The sequence below is a fragment of the Eumetopias jubatus genome, unplaced genomic scaffold (genome assembly GCF_037043125.1).
Source record: "Eumetopias jubatus isolate StellerSeaLion01/CBP00866 unplaced genomic scaffold, mEumJub1_p1.0 scaffold_8, whole genome shotgun sequence".
NCBI lineage: Eukaryota > Metazoa > Chordata > Mammalia > Carnivora > Otariidae > Eumetopias > Eumetopias jubatus.
The window spans coordinates 142,031,081-142,049,433 of NW_028274814.1; the positions used below are offsets into that span (position 1 = coordinate 142,031,081).

The 18,353-nt window shown below is 62.0% G+C and overlaps 1 protein-coding gene across 1 annotated transcript; it reads left to right on the top strand.

Moving 5' to 3' along the window:
* Positions 1–7,691: 7,691 nt before the first annotated feature.
* Positions 7,692–15,959, top strand: PANX2 (pannexin 2). The gene is made up of 3 exons (XM_028115682.2): positions 7,692–7,917; positions 12,787–14,232; positions 14,766–15,959. The coding sequence occupies exons 1-3, from the start codon at positions 7,692–7,694 to the stop codon at positions 15,107–15,109; spliced, it is 2,016 nt and encodes a 671-aa protein (XP_027971483.1). The 3' UTR covers positions 15,110–15,959.
* The last annotated feature ends 2,394 nt before the right edge of the window (positions 15,960–18,353 follow it).

Below are 18,353 nucleotides of genomic sequence, written 5' to 3' on the forward strand. Positions count from 1 at the left end.
CATGGAGGCTCGCTTTTTTTTTTTTTTTTTTTTTTAAGGATTTTGTGTATTTATTTGACAGATAGTGAGAGAGGGAACACAAGCAGGGGGAGAGGGAGAAGCAGGCTTCCCGCGGAGCAGGGAGCCCGATGCGGGGCTCAATCCCAGGACCCTGGGACCATGACCTGAGCCGAAGGCAGACGCTTAACGACTGAGCCACCCAGGTGCCCTCACATGGAGGCTCTTGGCCCAGGAAGAAGTCACAGACCACTGTTCAGACACACGGCCCCATGGTGGCCGCAGTGCTCCTTACTGAGGCACATGACTGCTTCCTCCAGGAAGGCAGCTAGGGTAGCGGGAGGCCTGGGGAGTGCAGAGGCCCAGGCAGAGCCCTCCCTGCCCCCCAGACGTGAGCCTGGCTGCTCTCAGGAGGAAGCACCAGGCACTAGACGTGACAAGAGAGCCAGCAGCTGTAGCCAGGGGTGGTGTGGACCTGCTCAGCCACCCTGTCCAGGCCGGCAGGTCCTCAAATCTTTGCAACCGGAGCCCAGCAGTGCAGGCTCTGGGCTGGGCTTCTCGTGGGTGCTCACCTCCACTCTGGGGGACCCCTTTTCATAGTTGGGGAGCCTCCATCATTGTGGCATTGGCCCTTTGCAGGCAGGTGGGGACCCTCCTCTGGCTCTGCGGGTCTGGGCCCAGGGCCGGTCCCCCGACGTGTGCAGACACAAAGGGGGTCCCGTGGGGGTGGTTCTCATGCCTACAGGGCCCAGAAGACCCCTGTTCACTCCCAGGGTCTGGTTGTGCAGAGTGCTCTGGAGGGGTCTGTGTCTTTTCCCTGCTTTGGCTGCAGGAGCTGGGGAAGGTGCCCTGGGAGCTGCTCCCTGGTGGTGGTTCAGGAACCCTGGGTGCTCCTGAATGTGCCAGGAGCAAACACGAAGGTTTAGGACTAGGCTAGCTTGACCAGAAACTGCCTTGCTCACGTGCTTGGTGGCTGTGGGAGGGCTCAGAGGGGGTGGTCACACGCATAGAGGACACAGAGCTGGTGTGAGTGACGGAACAGCTAGGTGTGTGCCCCAGAACCACATTGTCTTTGTCTGGTCGTGGAGCCCATCTTCAGAGGGAGGGAGCAGAGACCGGACCCCGGACACCGGGGACTTGACCCTGACACTCCAGCTGGGGCAGTTAGCCCTGTCCCACATGTTGACCTGCAGCCTCCTGTGGAATTGACCTGTGGCCCACTTGGCCCCACGGTGCTGCCCAGAGCTGTCACAGAAAGGGGCTGTGGGCACAGAGGCTCCTGTCCCACACTGTTCGTGCTAGCAAGTGGCAAAAGGGGAAGTGGTAGGCGCGTGGGGCCCAGTTCCCTTCTCTGGGCCTCAGGGATAACCGCGCTGCAGAAGCAGCCAGTGCCTGGTGGAAGGAGGGGTTGGGAACCCTTCGTGGGCCTGTGGGAATTCTGTGCTCGTGGGCCTAACAGGGCAGCAGACCCCAGGTACAAAAGGCCATGAGGGGTGAAATTATCAAGAACTTCAGACAACCGCATCAGGACAAGCTGGTGCCTCTGGGCTCTGGGTCCCGCTGGCTGGGGGTGGGGGAGAGCCTCTCTGCGGAGGCCGCCCTTGGCCCCTGGGCCCTTGCAAGGGCCCGTGCCCTCCCCACCACCAGCCGGTGTCATGGACCAGGCAGGGGAACGGGAGGCCACTTGGAGCATGAGCAGCGAGCAGCATCCTGCCACAAACCTAACTCAGCCTTGCCAGAGCCCCAGCTGGATGCAGTCCTAGAGGACTTGCTGTGGGTCCTGCAGAGGACGGGGCATGGTGGGGAGGGACAAGGCAGACAGGGCCCACACCCTAGGACCCCAGTGCACCCTGGGACGGGCTGCCACCACCCCAGCTCCCCAGGGCACCACTCAGGGCTTTGTCCCTCAACCCACCGCAGCAAACACGAGATGCCATCCTTCCGGGTACAGGTGGGGACGCTGAGGCCCCGGTGGCCCGGGCCAGAACCCATGCCATTGGCCCTCATGCTTGAGAACGGGGCTCTCCTGACTGTGGACACCTCACGCCTGGGCGTTGTGGGTCAGCTGGTGGTGGAGCAGCTGGACCCAGAACAAAGCTGTCAGGATGTGAGAAAATTCTGGTCATGCTGCTTCAAGAAATGTCTGCCCTTGGTGTCGTACACCAGCCGCCTCAGGCCCCACATCCTGAGCAGCCTCATGCAGCAGCTGCTGGGGTCTCGGTGGGGTCATGCCCCCTGCCCCCCCTTGGGTGAAACCCCACTGCCCTCTCCTCACATGACCTTTGTCCTCAACTCTGTCCCCACCCCTTCTCCAGAATGGGGTAGAGTTGGAGGGCAGGACTGCTCTGGCAGCAAGGAGTGACCAGGAGGGCCCCAGAAAGGCCTGGGGCGGGGCAGGGGCTGCTGTTGGCAGAGCGCTCATGCTGGGCCCCACCCTTGCTCCCCCTCACTGAATGACTAGGCTTGCCTCCCCATCGTCGTCCCAGCACTGCCCCCTTGTTCCTGCCCGTGCTGTCATGGGGACCTGTTGCCACCCCCAGAAAGGCCTGCACACCTGCAGCCACACCTGCTCAGCCCCGCACACAGCCCAGCCGGCCTGGCTCTGAGTGACTGGATGTCCTGGCTTGCAGGAGGCAGCAGGTGCAGGGGTCACATCGTGGAGAGGCCGTCCACACCAAACGCCAGGGTGAGAGCAGTCGGGCCCTGCAGGCAGTGAAGAGCTGCACTGGGTGTCCCAGGCCAAGGTACGCCTCAGCAATGGCCCAGAGTTATGTGAAGGGTGGTGGGAGACCAGGTGTGGTCATTCTCTAGAGGACTGCCAAGGGCAGGAGGCACCCCGTGCAGCCGCACTGGGCCTGGAGCAGGCAGGAGAGTAGGGGGGATGCCAGCTCCAGTGACCGAGCAGGAGGCTCTACTAAGCACAGGATGAAAGTGCATGGAGGTCTGCCCTCAAAAGGATCGCTGTCTATAGGAGGCCAAGCTGCCCAGACCAGCATGGGCTCCTGGGGAAGCAGAGCTAAGAGTTCCTGCAAGCAGGTGTGGCCTGCCCTGGGTTTCACTTTTGTGCTTGGAGACCCCCTGAAGGAGACTTGGAAGCTGTGACTGTCGCTTGTTCTAGCTTACATACCATTTTTCTTTTTGTCTTTTCAAACTGTCCATTCCCAGCTCGTTGTAAGTATTAACCATTTTGAAGCACAACACTTAGAGCAGACTTTCCAGTGTGTCCACTGGAATCAAAATGCATTTGCAACTTGACACTCACTCTGGGCCACTTAGAAAGGACCGAGCAAGCTGCCCCCTCATGGCTGGACGCTCTCATTCCTCCTTCCCCTGGAGCTTTGCCCACAGAAGTCTATGCAGTGCAAAACGTATTGGGTGGGAAGTTGACATCACAGACAGCCTGTTCTCTGGGGCACGTGATGGGGTCTGCGCCTGCCTTCCCCATAGCTGTGCCACCAGGCGTGAGGCTTTGGTCCCGGAAGAATGAGCAGAAATGACCTAGAGGCACAAAGCTGTCCCACTGGGATGGTGGCCTCTCGTCCCCAGAGTGAGGGGACAGATGGGGACAGCGCTCCCAGCCAACCCAAGATCAGTGTGGGCTGGAAAAGAACCCTGTGCTGTTTTAAGCCACTGGGGTTGTTGATTCCTGCAACTGACCCTTCTCCCTCCCCCTCTGCTCTTCTCCAGACAGGTATGTGTATACATTGAGGCAGTCATTTGTTTTTACGATTATTATTTTTTTAGTAATCTCTACACCCAACATGGGGCTCAAACTCACAACCATGAGATCAAGAGCTGCATGCTCCTCCAGCTGAGCCCACCAGGCGCCCTGAGGCAGCCATTCATTTTGATTTGTGAAATCGTAAGACTGAACTTAGTGACAAATTCACCTGGATTGTTCTTGTAGTTACTTAAGTACTTAGGATGACACGCATGTGTTGTAGACCTTCATAAGTAAACATGGAAGTCAACTTGAACTGGAATGGCATCGCCTAACGAGTTGTCCATCCGTCTTCATGGGAGAGCACGGTTTACAGCTGGAATGAGGGTCCATCATTCCATTTCTTTCTGGTTTTGGCTTCACAGACATAGAGCAGATTAAAAGCTTTGCTCCAGGGGCGCCTTGCTGGCTCAGTCGGTGGAGCGGGTGACTCGATCTCAGGGTTGTAGGTTTGACCCCCACGTTGAGTGTAGAGATTACTTAAAAGGGGGAGGCGCCTGGGTGGCTCAGATGGGTAAGCGTCCAACTCTTGACCTTAGCTCGGGTTTTGATCTCGGGGTCATGAGTTGAAGGCCACATTGAGCTCCACACTGGGCGTGGAGCCTACTTAAAAAAAAAGTTTGCTACAGCACTTAGTCTTTCAAAATCTCTTCATGTGTCAAAAGCCACATGCTAATGTGTGACCACAGGAAAGGACAAGCGGCTCCCCAGTGTGGTCCTCCCTGGACACAGGATTTGGAAAGAGTAGCCCTCCAGTTCAGCCTGGGCACGCCAGCCAGCTGTGAGGAGTGTGGGAGCCCCCATTCTCCAGCCCTTCTGCACATTCCCCTGGGGAGAGAACGAAGGAGAGAGGTCCGGGCTCCAGGTCTCTACAGGGTTTGAGCCCTGTGTGGGGTGTCATCAGAGACCACTTCTCACCGCTCTGCTCTGGCCCCCACCCAGCCCCACCCAGGCCACTCTCTCGGAGTAACAATGACATTTAAGACAGCCGCTGCAATGGGGATGGCAAGGGTGCACGGTCCACAGTGCAGCCTCAGCTCTGCCAGGGTGTTGCCTCTGTTGGATGGGAAGACAGGGGCCTGGCCTTTCTTACGGAGCATGGGCCATCAGGGTCCCAAGCACCACTGTACTCCAGAGGCAACTCCACAGCCTGCCAGTGCCCATAGGCCAACTCCGTGATCACATGGAGACTAGCAGTGTTCCTCTGCACCAGCCTAACCAGCTGAAATGGGGTGCTGTGTACAGAGGAACAAAAATTAGATGTGTCTAGGACATAACAAGCCTATGCAACAACATTTGAGGGTTTACTACAGGATATAAAGAAGATCTCGATAAATGAAATATACTATGTTCATGGAAGGGAGAACTTCACATACAATTGTACAGATTTCCGTTGTCCCCAAGCTAATATACATTCAAGGCAATCTCAATATTCCAGCTAGATTTCCTTTTAGGAAACCTGACCAGTCTTTCTAAAATGTATACGGAAAAGTAAAGGTCATGAATACCTAAATCACTATTGAAAAAGAGGAAAGGGGTACCTGCCCATCCACGTATTTGGTGTACTGCAAAGCCATTACAAGGACAAACCCATTCCAGATGTGGTGATGACATCTGGTGGTCTAAGAAAGGATATGTTGCTTAGTCAAAGTGTTGGGAAAAGACACCTCATCTTATGGAGAAAAACTAAGCTGCATTTCTACCTCCATGCATGGTCTTCCAGCTAAAAGGGTATCTGCTAGATGAGTAATACCACCTATGGAATTTGCTTGGGTTCGATCTCGGAGAGTCATCTCCTGAAATCTCCGCATTACAGATCACGAATTCACCCCAACACAGAAACAAAGCACATTTCAACGTGTCTGCTTACAGGCCACAGAAGAATGTGGAGGATACACCGTCTTTCTCCTAGAGCGACACCAGGATGCCTTTGTGACGTTGCAAACAAAACCACAAACCATGCGGGGGAAGAAATGATGTTAAGGATTTCTGTCCAGATGCCATGGACAAACCCAACAGACAGAAGGACTTGAAGGAGCCCATAAGCGGATTAACAAAGAGACTGATGTAAGTCCAAGACCTCCTGCAAATGAACCACAGACAGGAGCTCTCAACACACGGAGGCTTGAACGGGCAGTAAACCCACCAGGAATCGGAAAAGGGCAAACTGAAAACACTGAAACCACATTGCAGCCCTTAGGACGGCAGATACCAGAAAGCAGATGATGCCAAGAGCTGGGAATACTCTGGGGATAGAACCTCTTTTTCATGGTGGAAGTGTGGTCCAGCCTTTCTGGAAAGCAACCCAGAAGGTGCCCCCAGTGGTACCACTCTGGGGGTTCCCAAAGGGCCTTAGGGATGTCCATGCCATTATGGGGGGGGGCATCTGGGACAGCTGGGGAGTGTCTGGATTATCTGGGGGGGGGTGTCTGGGTTTATAGGGGTGTGGCTGAGTTCTCTGGGGGCAGCTGGGTTTGGGGGAGTTAGGTTGTATGTGGGTGTCTGGGTTATGTGGGGGCATGTGTAGGTCTTCTGGGGGGTCAGCTGGGTCGTGCAGAGGGTGTCTGGGTTTTGCAGGGAGCCACTGCATTATCTGAGGGGTGGGAAATTGTAGGCCGCCCAACTGCCTCAGTACGTAGTAGACAAGTAACACCCGCTGGAAGCCAGGGGTGGGCATCATTCAGAAACATACCTGAATCTTTAAAAGCATAGAGACCCTTAAGAAAGGTGAAGAAAGGCAAGGTGCGGAGCGTGACTGGCTCACCCTGGTGGCTCAGGACCTGTAAATATGGTGCCCAAGACGTAGGAATTGTTGAATGAAGTTAAAACTGCAACCACGCTAAATATTTCACAAAGATAGCACATGTATATCCCATAATAGTGGGAAGGGGACCAGCCATGAAAGAAAATGAAAAAATGAACCACAGAGGGTCTTGCAGGCAGCGGGGCTTGAAGGTGGTGACTGCGCTCTGCGCCTGAGACCAAACCCAGAGAAGTGTGTGCGCAGTTGTTCCGGAGGAGAACAGCGGGAATGGTGGGGCGTGGGGCGTGGGAATGGAGGGGATGAAGGTCAGGAAGGTGGCAGGGAGCCCGGGCCAGACGCACCCCAAAGCCTACCCCGGAGGCTGGCACAGTCCAGCCCCCAGCGTGTCTGTCGGTTGAGGCAAAGGGAGGAGTGAGTGAGGTGGGGAGGCGGTGCAGGGCAGAGTAGGAAGCGGGGCACGGGAATGATGGGGGGCCCTGGCGCTGGGGGATGGGAAAAATGCCCCACAGTGTCCGCGGGCCGTTGCCCCAAACTCGGGGGGTGCTGCCCAGTCCCCCGCGTGCGTCCGAGCGCCCACCGCAGCGTCCAGGCTCCGGGCAGGGAAGTGGTGGAGGCGGCAGGAGGCGGGACGAGGAGACCCCTCCTCGCCGGGGCGGCTCCCGCGACCACTAGCCGGGCGAGGGGGCCCGCGCTCGGCCTCCCCCACCCTCTCTCCATCTTGAGGAAGAGGAGGAGGGGCCAGTCATTGTTAATTCATTTTATTTAATTTAAATATTTTTTGCAAAGTCATCGCCGGCGCCGCATCTGCGTGGCGGGGGGGGGGGGGGGGGGCGGAGCCACGCCGCAAGTCGCCGCAGGTAAACAGCCCCCTCCCCGCGGTGGGAGCGGGGCCCCGGCCCCAGCCAGGGACAGCAGCCGCCGCCCCCGCCGGAGGGACGCGCCAGGCCCGGTCGGGGCTGCAGCCGAGGCGGGGGCGGCGGGGCGCGGGCGGTCCGACCCCTGCCCGCGGGGGCGGCGGCGGAGCGTCCCCCACCCCCGCGCCGGGCCGGCGCCCCCCGCAGCCCCGCTACCCTCCCCTGCCGCCCGGCGCCCCCCGTCCGTCCCGGCGTCCCCGCCTGCCCTCTCCGGCGCCCCCCGCCCCGCGGCCCCGCCCCGGCGCCCCCCGCCCCGCGGCCCCGCCCGCGCCCCCGGGCCGCGCCCCCGCCCCCCATGCACCATCTCCTGGAGCAGTCCGCGGACATGGCGACGGCGTTGCTGGCCGGAGAGAAGCTGCGCGAGCTGATCCTGCCCGGCGCGCAGGACGACAAGGCGGGCGCGCTAGCGGCGCTGCTCCTGCAGCTCAAGCTCGAGCTGCCCTTCGACCGCGTGGTCACCATCGGCACCGTGCTCGTCCCCATCCTGCTGGTCACCCTGGTCTTCACCAAGAACTTCGCAGGTGAGGCCGGGGGCGCGTCCGCAGGTGTCGGGCGCCGGGCGCTCCCCGAGTCCCCACGCCGGCATCCCGCCGCGGGCCACCCACTGGGGCCTGGCGGTATTGGCGGCGCCCCGGGGGTCTCCCAGCAGATCCTCAGCCACCACCCCCTCCCCCCGCATCGCTGCCTATGTCGCCAGTCGCCTGGGGCTGCCTCCGAGACCCCTCTCCTCCGATGTATTGTTTTTACTTTCCATGCGCTCACCGTGAGCCCTGGGTGGACGCATCCTGGACCTGGTGGGTCTCAGGCATAAATGAAACCTGGGGTCTGGCAGGAGAGACCAGGAGGGGGAGTGGGCCGGCTCTGATGGGGGGAGGAGTGGCCAGGTGGGGACGGGAGAAGGGCGTCACAGGTGATGAGAACGGTAACTGAAGCCAAAGGCTGTCAGAGCACCTGGCGCAGCCCTGCGGCCGGACTTGCAGCGAGGGTCCCTGAGACCCAGCCGGTTCTGGTCAGCTACAGGGGGAGGCCTTGCTCTGGGCGTGGGGAGCCCAGAAGGTTTGCAGGCAGGACGGGTGAGGCCAGGCTGAGGCCAGGCTGAGCATCCACAGCGGTGCTGGGCAGTGGCCCCACCTGGCCAAGCAGGAGGCCCATGCAGGTGGAATAGGGCACTGACAGGAACCAGTGCTGTGAGATGCTGAGGCCTTAAGTTGACAGACATGGGGGCACCAGGAGGACCTCCTGACAAGTGACCCTGGGTGAGCCAGCCTGGGAGGCACTGGGAGCAAGCGGACGGAAGAGTGGGCTCCAGTACCATCCTTCCTGAGGAGCGGGGACAGGGTCGGGCAGGGAGAGGTAGGTGGGAGGCTGGAGGCAGAGAATGGCACCCACCCACCCAGATCTGGTTGGCAAGGGGTCCAGGGAGGCCCTTCCGCAGTCCATTGGCCAGACTTGAGGGCCAGAGGTGCCCGTCCATGGCGGAGGGTGTGGGTGTTCCTGTGCACCCCTCGAGGAGGGACAGGTGACTCTGTCCCCTGAGTGACATTGGCAGACATTCTTGCCTTCTGCATTGGTTCTTTCACAAAGGGCTCGATTTTTAGGGGTCCCCATGACCTGGGAACCCACCAGACCTGAGGGTGGACACGTTCGGGCCCACGTGATCCCGCTCTGAGACTGGGGGCCTCTGCGGTTTCTCTCTTTGGACACCGGTGCCCAGACGCTCTCCCAGGGACGGGGGTAGTGCACGTGCAGACGCAGGTGTGACCCACCAGTGTCGCTCAGGGCATCTAGGTGTATTGGGTTTCTAAGACGACTGTAACAAGCTTGGTGACTCAACTGTCATAGTCTGGAGACCAAAAGTCCAAAATCAGGGTGTGGGCAGGGCCTCTCGCCCAGAGGCTCCAGGGAGGGTCCCTTCTGGCTCTCCAGCTTCCGGGGCCTCCTCACCCCGTCCCTGCTCCTCTCCCTGGGCGTCTGCTCCAAATCCCCTCTTCTTACAAGGACATGGGTCATTGGGTTGGGGCCACCCTACTCCAGTGTGACCTTATCTGTTTTGTTTTGTTTTTTTAAGATTTGTTTATTTGAGAGAGAGAGAGAGAGTGAGTGCACGCGCAGCGAGGGGGGGTGGGAGAGGGAGAGAGAGCATCCCAAGCAGGCTCCCCGCTGAGTGTGGAGCCCAGACACTTCACCAACTGAGCCTCCTGGGTGCCCCCAGTACGACCTTCTCAGGACCACTGTACAAACAAGGTCATATTCACAGGAACCAGGGGTTGGGACTTGAACATCTTTGGGGGGGACACAATTCTGCCCACTACGGACGCACACAGTGGGGCAGGCTCAGGACTGCCGTCCTCAGGTGACCCCCACCCCCCCGGGGACAGGGGCTCCATTCTCATGCTGTCCAGTGCGTCCAGCTCACCCCAAGTGGAGCCTCAGCACCGCTCCATGCCCAGCCAGGCTGGGGTCTCCCAAGTTCATTCTTCATCCCTGGTCCTGGGGGTGCCCTGGGACTTCCTGTGCAGGCCTGCCCCCCCGCCCCGTGCTGACCTGCATTTGCACGTGGACATGCCTGTGCCCACTTGGGCTCCTGAGCATGGACAAGGCAGACCTTCTGAGCGGTGGCAGACAGGCGCTGGACCCTGCTGCCCTGCATCCCGGGCCATGCAGCGCGTCCCGTGGAACATGCCCGCCTTTGGCACCTGGGTGTGCCCGAGGAAATCTTGTTCCAGGTCCCCGAACGCAGGGGGGCTGGCAAGAGCTGGTCAAGTGGGCTCTGGCCCCATTGCTGAGAGGGGCTGCACCTGCCTTGGTCCCCTCACGGTCTGGGGGGGCTTCAGCAGCTGCTCTTGCTCACGTGGATCGGGGGTCAAGGCAGGAGAGTGGGATGTCTCCTGGTGCTTCACACAGAATGTGGACGAGCCCTGTGCCCCTCCCCAGGCCCGAGGACAGTAGGGGTGCAGGGGGAACCACGTGTCCACAAGCTGAACTGCCAGGAGAGGCCCTGCTGACACGTGGGGACGACTCAGGTAGGGCAGGGGTGCAAGAAGGAAGTGAGGTCACAAGTTCTAACCCTCAGAGGGCACTGGAGGCCCCTCCACCCAGATCCTCCCCACCCCCAGCGCTGTGTCTGCATCCATCCGTAGGCCCCAGCCCCGGGTACAGGGCCAGCATGTGTGCCAGAAGGATCCGTGCCCCATCCGCGAGGAGCTGGCCTGGAGACGGGGGCTCGACACTCACCACCCCCCAGCCGACCCTGCCCGGGGTGGACGCCCAATGCCCGGGAGCTTGCTGCTTGGGGACCCCCTAGAGCAGGGGAGACCCGACTCTGCGCCCTGGTTTGCTTGTCAAGGACACGATGCTGGCCACACACGTTGGCCATGTCCAGGGTCGGGGTGAGGAGCTGACGAGGGAGCGCTGGCTTCCTAGCCTAGAACCCCCCAGTCTGGAGGGCCACAGACGGCAGGAAGGAGCCCCGTGGCCCCTGGCCAGGCTTGCTGTGAGCAGACCCCCCACTGCGCCGTGGACAGAGGGGGCCGGCCCTGTGGGGTCGCCAGGTCCCGCAGATGTCCTTGGGCCACCGCACAGGGGAACTTCCAGCAGCGTTTTCTTAGATAGCTGGGCCCCACATCACCTGGGGGCCTCTCTAGCCTGGAGGGGCGCAGGTAACCCCAGAGTGCGTGCCCTTTTCGCAAAGGAGAGAGGGCAAGTGCTCGGCCCCAGGAGGCCTGCTGAGCGTGGGCTTCAGGGCCTGTGCCAAGTCCGGAGGGCCGGGGGAGCCAGGAAGGCTGACTGCTCTCTGGGGAGGGGAGGCCGCACGTCTCAGCGGCCAAGTCTCCCCGACCCTCGTCTGTGGCCTCTGAGGGCCTTGCCCTCCCTCGTGTACGGGGTCCCACCCCCTCGGCCCCCAGCACCGTGCCGTGGGAGAACGCTTGTTCACACCACTGGGGGAGGCACGGGGGGACAGGAAAGGGTCTCGGCAGAGGAGGCAGCCAGCCAGCAAGTGGCCAGCCACCGCCTGCGTTAGCTTCCGGCTGATGCTCTAACGAGTGACCACAAACTTAGTGGCTTCAATGACACAAGTTTCTGATCTTAGAGCTCTGCAGCTCAGAAATCTGAAATGAGTTTTATGGGGCTAAAATCTAGGGGTCAGCAGGGCCTCACTCCTTCCGGAGGCTCTGGGAGACTGTCGTTCGCCTTTTCCAGTTTCTAAAGACCCCACAGTCCTCGGCTTGTGGTCTGTCCTGCACCTTCAAGCCTGGCACAGTGGCATCTTCTCTGCTTTCATCCTCACACCCTTGACTCCGACCCTCCCGCCTCCCTCTTCTAAGGACCCCTACCCGATAATCCAGGGTCATCCTTCCCACCCCCGCCCCCGCCCCGAGCCCTAACCTAATCCCCCTTGCAGAGTCTGTGTAAAGTTCTGGGTATTAGTACGTGACACCTTTGGGAAGGGTCTGCACCTCCCCTGGGAGGAGGTGGGGGCCATGGGCCAGGTCTGGGGGTAGGATCCCACCAGCCAGAGGAGCAACGTGGGCAGCGCTGTAGGGGGGCCGCTGACCCCCGACCTGTGTGGTGAGAGGTCTCAAGCCGGCCTGGCAGCAGGGTGGCCAGTCCCTCGGGGCAGTGAACATGGGGGCCTAGTGCCGCACAAGGACAGCCCCATGCCTGCCAGGTGTTGCCCTTTGGAGAAATGTTCAAATGTAACAGCCCAGCAGGTGGACCCCAGCGTGGCTCCAGACATGTCCTTTTGGTGTTGTTTTGTGCCCGTCGTCATCTGGGAGGGAAAATAAAGTTCAGTGACAGCCTTTTTTCTGCAATTCAGGAGGTCTCCACCGTTCCCAGTGGCAGACACTGCCGTCCTGGTGAGTGTTCCTGCCAGAGTCCAGGTCACTGCCCGTGCCCACCCAGCGTCCAGGACTCCCAGCCTGCCCTTCTCCAGGACAGTGGGTCTGGGAGAGACACCCCATACCCCTCAGGGGCAGGCAGGGCCCACTTTTGTGCCACCATAACTGCCTCTGGCCAGGTAGGACGGTCCGGGCCATTCACCCTCCTAAAGATGGAGCCCCCGGCAGTGCAGCCCAGGGCCCGTAGCTGTGCTGAGGGGCCTGTCCTGCTGCCCTGTGGGATTGGGTTTCCCCCACGTGCACACAGACCCTATGCATACAGAGGGGGACCCCAGGTTTGAAGTGCAGGGCAGTCCCTGAGGGGCTGTACCCCCCACCCTGTGCCACAGGCAGCTGCTGTATGTGGGGGTCTCCAGGGTGAGCCCCCCCAGCCACCGCGGCGGGTCGTAGGCGACCGGGGCATTTCTGCTGGGGAACAGCAGTCCCTGGCATGTCTGGCGCGTCCCCCCCACCCCCGCGCCCCAGCCCGAGTCTCCTCTCTGCCCTCAGAGGAGCCCATTTACTGCTACACGCCGCACAACTTCACTCGCGACCAGGCGCTGTACGCTCGCGGCTACTGCTGGACGGAGCTGCGGGACGCGCTGCCCGGCGTGGACGCCAGCCTGTGGCCGTCGCTGTTTGAGCACAAGCTGCTGCCCTACTCGCTGCTGGCCTTCGCCGCCATCATGTACGTGCCCGCGCTGGGCTGGGAGTTCCTGGCCTCCACCCGCCTCACCTCCGAGCTCAACTTCCTGCTGCAGGAGATCGACAACTGCTACCACCGTGCGGCCGAGGGCCGCGCCCCCAAGATCGAAAAGCAGATCCAGTCCAAGGGGCCCGGCATCACGGAGCGCGAGCGGCGTGAGATAATCGAGAACGCCGAGAAGGAGAAGAGCCCCGAGCAGAACCTGTTCGAGAAGTACCTGGAGCGCCGCGGCCGCAGCAACTTCCTGGCCAAGCTGTACCTGGCGCGGCACCTGCTCATCCTGCTGCTCAGCGTGGCGCCCATCTCCTACCTGTGCACCTACTACGCCACCCAGAAGCAGAACGAGTTCACGTGCGCGCTGGGCGCGTCCCCAGACGGGCCGGCTGGCGGGGGCCCGGCCGTGCGCGTCAGCTGCAAGCTCCCGTCCGTGCAGCTGCAGCGCATCGTGGCAGGCGTGGACATCGTGCTGCTGTGCGCCATGAACCTCATCATCCTCGTCAACCTCATCCACCTGTTCATTTTCCGCAAGAGCAACTTCATCTTCGACAAGCTGCACAAGGTGGGCATCAAGACGCGCCGGCAGTGGCGCCGCTCCCAGTTCTGCGACATCAACATCCTGGCCATGTTCTGCAACGAGAACCGCGACCACATCAAGTCGCTCAACCGGCTGGACTTCATCACCAACGAGAGCGACCTCATGTACGACAACGTGGTGCGGCAGCTGCTGGCCGCGCTGGCCCAGTCCAACCACGACGCCACGCCCACCGTGCGCGACGCGGGCGTGCAGACCGTGGACCCCAGCGCCAACCCGGCCGAGCCCGACGGCGCCGCGGAGCCGCCCGTCGTCAAGCGGCCGCGCAAGAAGATGAAGTGGATCCCCACCAGCAACCCGCTGCCGCAGCCCTTCAAGGAGCCACTGGCCATCATGCGCGTGGAGAACAGCAAGGCCGAGAAGCCCAAGCCCGTGCGCCGCAAGACGGCCACGGACACGCTGATCGCGCCGCTGCTGGACGCGGGCGCGCGCGCCGCGCACCACTACAAGGGCAGCGGGGGCGACGCGGGGCCCGCTCCCGACAAGAAGCATGCGCGCCACTTTTCCCTGGACGTGCACCCCTACATCCTGGGCACCAAGAAGGCCAAGCCCGAGGCCGTGCCCGCCGCCGCCCTGCCCGCTTCCCGGAGCCAGGAAGGGGGTTTCCTGTCCCAGGCGGAGGAGTGTGCGCTGGGCTTGGCCGCAGCACCCACCAAAGGTAGGCGGCTGGGGACCCTCGGCCCCAGGGAAGGACGCCCCCCCCCACCCCGCCCCACGCACCGTCCGCCGCAGACCAGGCATCTAGGAACCGTGTGCGGGGGTGAAGCAGCTAGTGGAAAGAAGGGGGTGGGCAGCCGGGGGGCCGACCTTAGGGCAGAACGCAGGCAGGCCATGAGGGGCCCTGCCCGGCACACAGGAGGAACACTAGCAGGAGAGCCCGGGGGGATAGGAGAGTAGGTTGTTCAGGCTCTAGAGAAGGTTCTGGAAATGGAGAAGGTTCTGCTGCTCCTGAGGCAGCGCGAGATTCCGCCCAAGCAGGCCGGAGTGTGCAGAGAGGGGCTTGGGCGGCCCCACATGGCTAAGGAGGCAGGAGGAGGGAGAATCGAGCCCTCCCCGGGGCCTCGGGGGGCCTACGCCGGAGCGGGGCCCTCGGTGACCAGTCTCTGCCCGGCGGGGTCTGAGAGGGCAGCAGCGGTGGAGGGACGGGCGGCCCGCAGGCTGTGACCTGCCCGTGTTGTCGGCTGTTTGCAGATGCTCCGCTCCCTGACAAGGAGATCCTGTACCCAGCAGAGCCAGCCCGGGCCACGCTTCCTTCCGGGGGCCCGTTTCACGTCCGCTCGCCCCCAGCAGCCTCCGCCACAGCCCCTCTGTCGCCAGCCACTCTGGGCAAAGCTGACCCGCTCGCGATCCTGAGCCGCAATGCCACACACCCGCTGCTGCACATCAGCACGCTGTATGAAGCCCGGGAAGAGGAGGACGGGGGTCCCCGGGCTCCCCCAGAGGTGGGCAGCCTCATCGCCATCCCGCCCCCCCAGCAGATCCTCATCGCCACCTTTGACGAGCCGAGGACAGTAGTGAGTACCGTGGAGTTCTGAGGAACAGGGCTGCCCGGGCCATTACAGAGCCCTCCGCATGACCGAGGAGTGCCGCGGACCCCAGCCCCACGGGGATGTGGTCTCTGCTTCACCCAGCACTGCCCGCACCTCCTGGCCTCCTGTCCGCATGCCCTGGGGCTGAGACCTGGCCCACCCGCCCCCCAAGACAGCATCGTTGGGGTGCTGGCTGGGCCAGGGGCTGGCCTTGACCCCAGCGGAGCCCCCAGCCAGAAAGGCCTGGAGCCACCCCCACCCCCACCCCCCATCCCTGCATCAGGCACTCGGCTGTGAGGTGAAGAGTTTATTTTTTTAGTCGATTTTGTCTTGGGCCCAGGCTAAGGCAGGACAACTCTGGTCCTGAGCCTGGAAGGAAGCTGGGGGTGATCACACCCCCAGGCCTGGCTATGCCCAAGGGGCCGTGCTCAGGGCTCCCTCCTGCAGTGGGAGGTGCCGGGGTCCACCCTCCATCAGATCAACATGCACTTTCTCCTTGTATCCCGACATACCTGTACTTTATTTTACTATGATTACTGTAACTACTGAGCGTACGTGATCAGGAGCCTGGACGGCGTGTGTGTGGGCGCGTGAGGGAGAGGCGAGGGCACGGTGTGCGAGTGGATGTGTGCGTGAGTGGGCACGGAGCTGAGTTGGTGTGGACGCCGGCGTGCAAGGGAAGGAGTCCAACGCAATAACCACGTCCCCCCACCCAGGCCACCAGCCCCCACCCAAGGACCCACGCTGCTTCCCGTGGGGACCCAGGGCCGGCGCTCGGAGGGTCTGTCCCTATTACCTCAGCCACGGTGACAACGTGACAGTATTAACAAGGTAGCACCGAGCAGATCAATAAATATTATTCTGATACCGCCTGAGTCCCGTGTGGTCCACCCTGCAGGAGACCTGTGCTCTGACTGGGCTTGCCGCGTCTGGGCCAGCTGCCCTCCACCCACCATCGTCACGAGGGGATGCTGCCCCCCAGGCCACCTTGGGGGCCCGGCTGCACCCACCGTGAGGCAGGAGCACATGGTGGTCACTTGCCATTGACCTTCCATGACCTCTGACTGACAGGCATGCTCTCCAGGCCTGGGGGGTAGTTCAGGTGAGCCCTGCCCTCCCTGGGCTCACAGGCTCAGCAGAGGCAAAGGCAGGAGCCCCCAGAAGGCTGTCCCCTCCATCAGATGCTTGGGGACAGGGGACTGTTGGGTACACTTAGGGGAACAGGGAGAGCCACAAAATCTTCCCGGAAGAGGTCCCCTTGATACTGCTGGGGGTGCCCCTCATGTTCCAGGGACCCAGGGCAGGGGGCCCTCCTCACTGGGCCCACGACTCAGGTGGGATGAGCCTAGTCTTACGGGTACACCATGGACCCACGTGCCCTTCGGTCCATGGCTGGGGACCCCGAGAATCTGAACAGAGGCTCCTTGGAGCCAGGTAGCTGAGGCAGCCAGGCCAGAAACCTGCGGGCCCTAGAGCGAGGGGCCGGGGGGGCCCGGCTGAGACCAGTGTGAGCCCACTTGCTGTGCTGCCCAGAGACCTGCCCGGCCTGGCCCCTGGAATCCCCGGGGCAGCCTTGAGCTGGGCAGGCTGAGCTTCCCTGGCGCTGGCTCATCACACAGGGACACAGACAAGGGACTGCATCCCTCCATGGATTTTAAGTGTGGTTTTATTATCACTCAGGTCTGCTGAGGCCTGCGACCAAGAGACAGCCGCCATCGGGAAGACAGCTTCCCCCAGGAGGAGGGGGCACGCCGTGCCCAGGCTGGGGGCCGCTGGGGGAAGCACCAGCAGGCAGAGCGGGAGGGGGACGAGGGCAGGAGCCATTCCTGTGGTTTCCGCAGGAAGGAACGGACAAGGCAGGTGAACAGGCTTAGGACTGGCCTGCGTGAATACCGACCACGGGTTCCTGGGCTCACCTGGCTGGTGGGCACCTGCCCTGGGTGGTGGGAGCAGGTGAGGGAGGCCCCGAGGGTGGGGGCCCCACAGAGGGGGTGGTGGGCCGGGGTCCTGGGTCAGCTGGTTTGTACATGGGAGTTTGTTGTTTCTAGGAATTAGTCCTGGGAGGGGCCGACCTTCCAGGGTCAACTTGGCCCCATGTCAAAATATCAGAAAATGAAAAGGCATTGTGAATACACCCTGTCCCCAGAGAGCACTCGGCCTCACCTGAGCCAGGACACTTCCCGCCCAGCATCCCAGGCTGTGAAGCCCACTGCCCCTTGGGTTGGCACTCACCATTTCCACGTGTCCAGGGAAGGGACCCCACATGCCCACAGGACCAGTTCTGCAGAGTGGGGACAAGCCCCTGGTCCCTCAGCAGCTCCCCCCTACCTTGGTCCACACCATCAACCGGCTCTATGACCCTGTGAGCAGGGTAGCTGTGCCCACCTGGGGGACTCAAGTCCGCAGCTCTTGCCACGCCCCCACCCCCAGCTGCCCGCCATTCCCTGAGTGTGGCTGGAGTCCAGTCCAGCCTCCCCAGCCATCCAAGGCCACACTCACCTGCCCACCCTACCCATGCACGTGCAGAGCTCAGCTGGGCCCTGCACCGGTCATCCCTGCCCCTGCCCCGGTGACTGCACTCAAAGTGGAGATGGCCCCAGAGCCCCGCAGAGGCGTTCGCTGCCTGGGCCAGGCAGCAGGCCAGTCCCGTGCACCCTCGCCCTGCCAGTGAGCACCAGTACCACGGGCTGAGCGATGTTCACACATACACGTCTACGTACGGTTAGCGCACACCTGCCGAGGAGGCCCCCCACGCAGCCACCTCCATGTCTTTGAGGAGACTGCTGTGTCAGGCTCTCAGCCACCTGTCCCCGGAGCCAACGCCCAGCGGGACACTGCAGAGCAAGTCTCATCCCGCAGAGGTCCGTCCTTCGGAGCACACGCAGTGCCGTCAGCGTGAGCTGAACCCTTGCCCTGGTTTGCTGGGGAAGAGAAGAGCCCAAGTCACCATCCCGTAGAAGCCAAGCTCTCCCTGCAGGTGCCGAGGGCCGCCATCCGACCCCGCTCTTGCAGGAGGGCACCCCATCAGCTCTAGTGTTGGTCTGAAGCCCCCCGCCCACCTCTCATCTCCTCACCCCTTCCCTGTAGCCAGGGCACTGCAGCGGCCGGGGGCAACTGGCCCCGCCTCAGAAAAGAAGAGGCTCCCACACAGGCAAGACTGGAACCCAGGCCTCTTCCTGGCACGCCGGCACAGCATGGGCCTAGCAGCCAGACTCGCCCCAGGCCCCACCACACGCTGCCTGGCGCACAG

Excerpts from the sequence above, each read along its gene's own strand:
- PANX2 (XM_028115682.2), top strand. The coding sequence starts at position 7,692 with ATGCACCATCTCCTGGAGCAGTCCGCGGACATGGCGACGGCGTTGCTG. Across the intron at positions 7,918-12,786 it reads CTTCACCAAGAACTTCGCAG|AGGAGCCCATTTACTGCTAC; the intron begins GTGAGGCCGGGG and ends CTCTGCCCTCAG. Across the intron at positions 14,233-14,765 it reads GGCCGCAGCACCCACCAAAG|ATGCTCCGCTCCCTGACAAG; the intron begins GTAGGCGGCTGG and ends GGCTGTTTGCAG.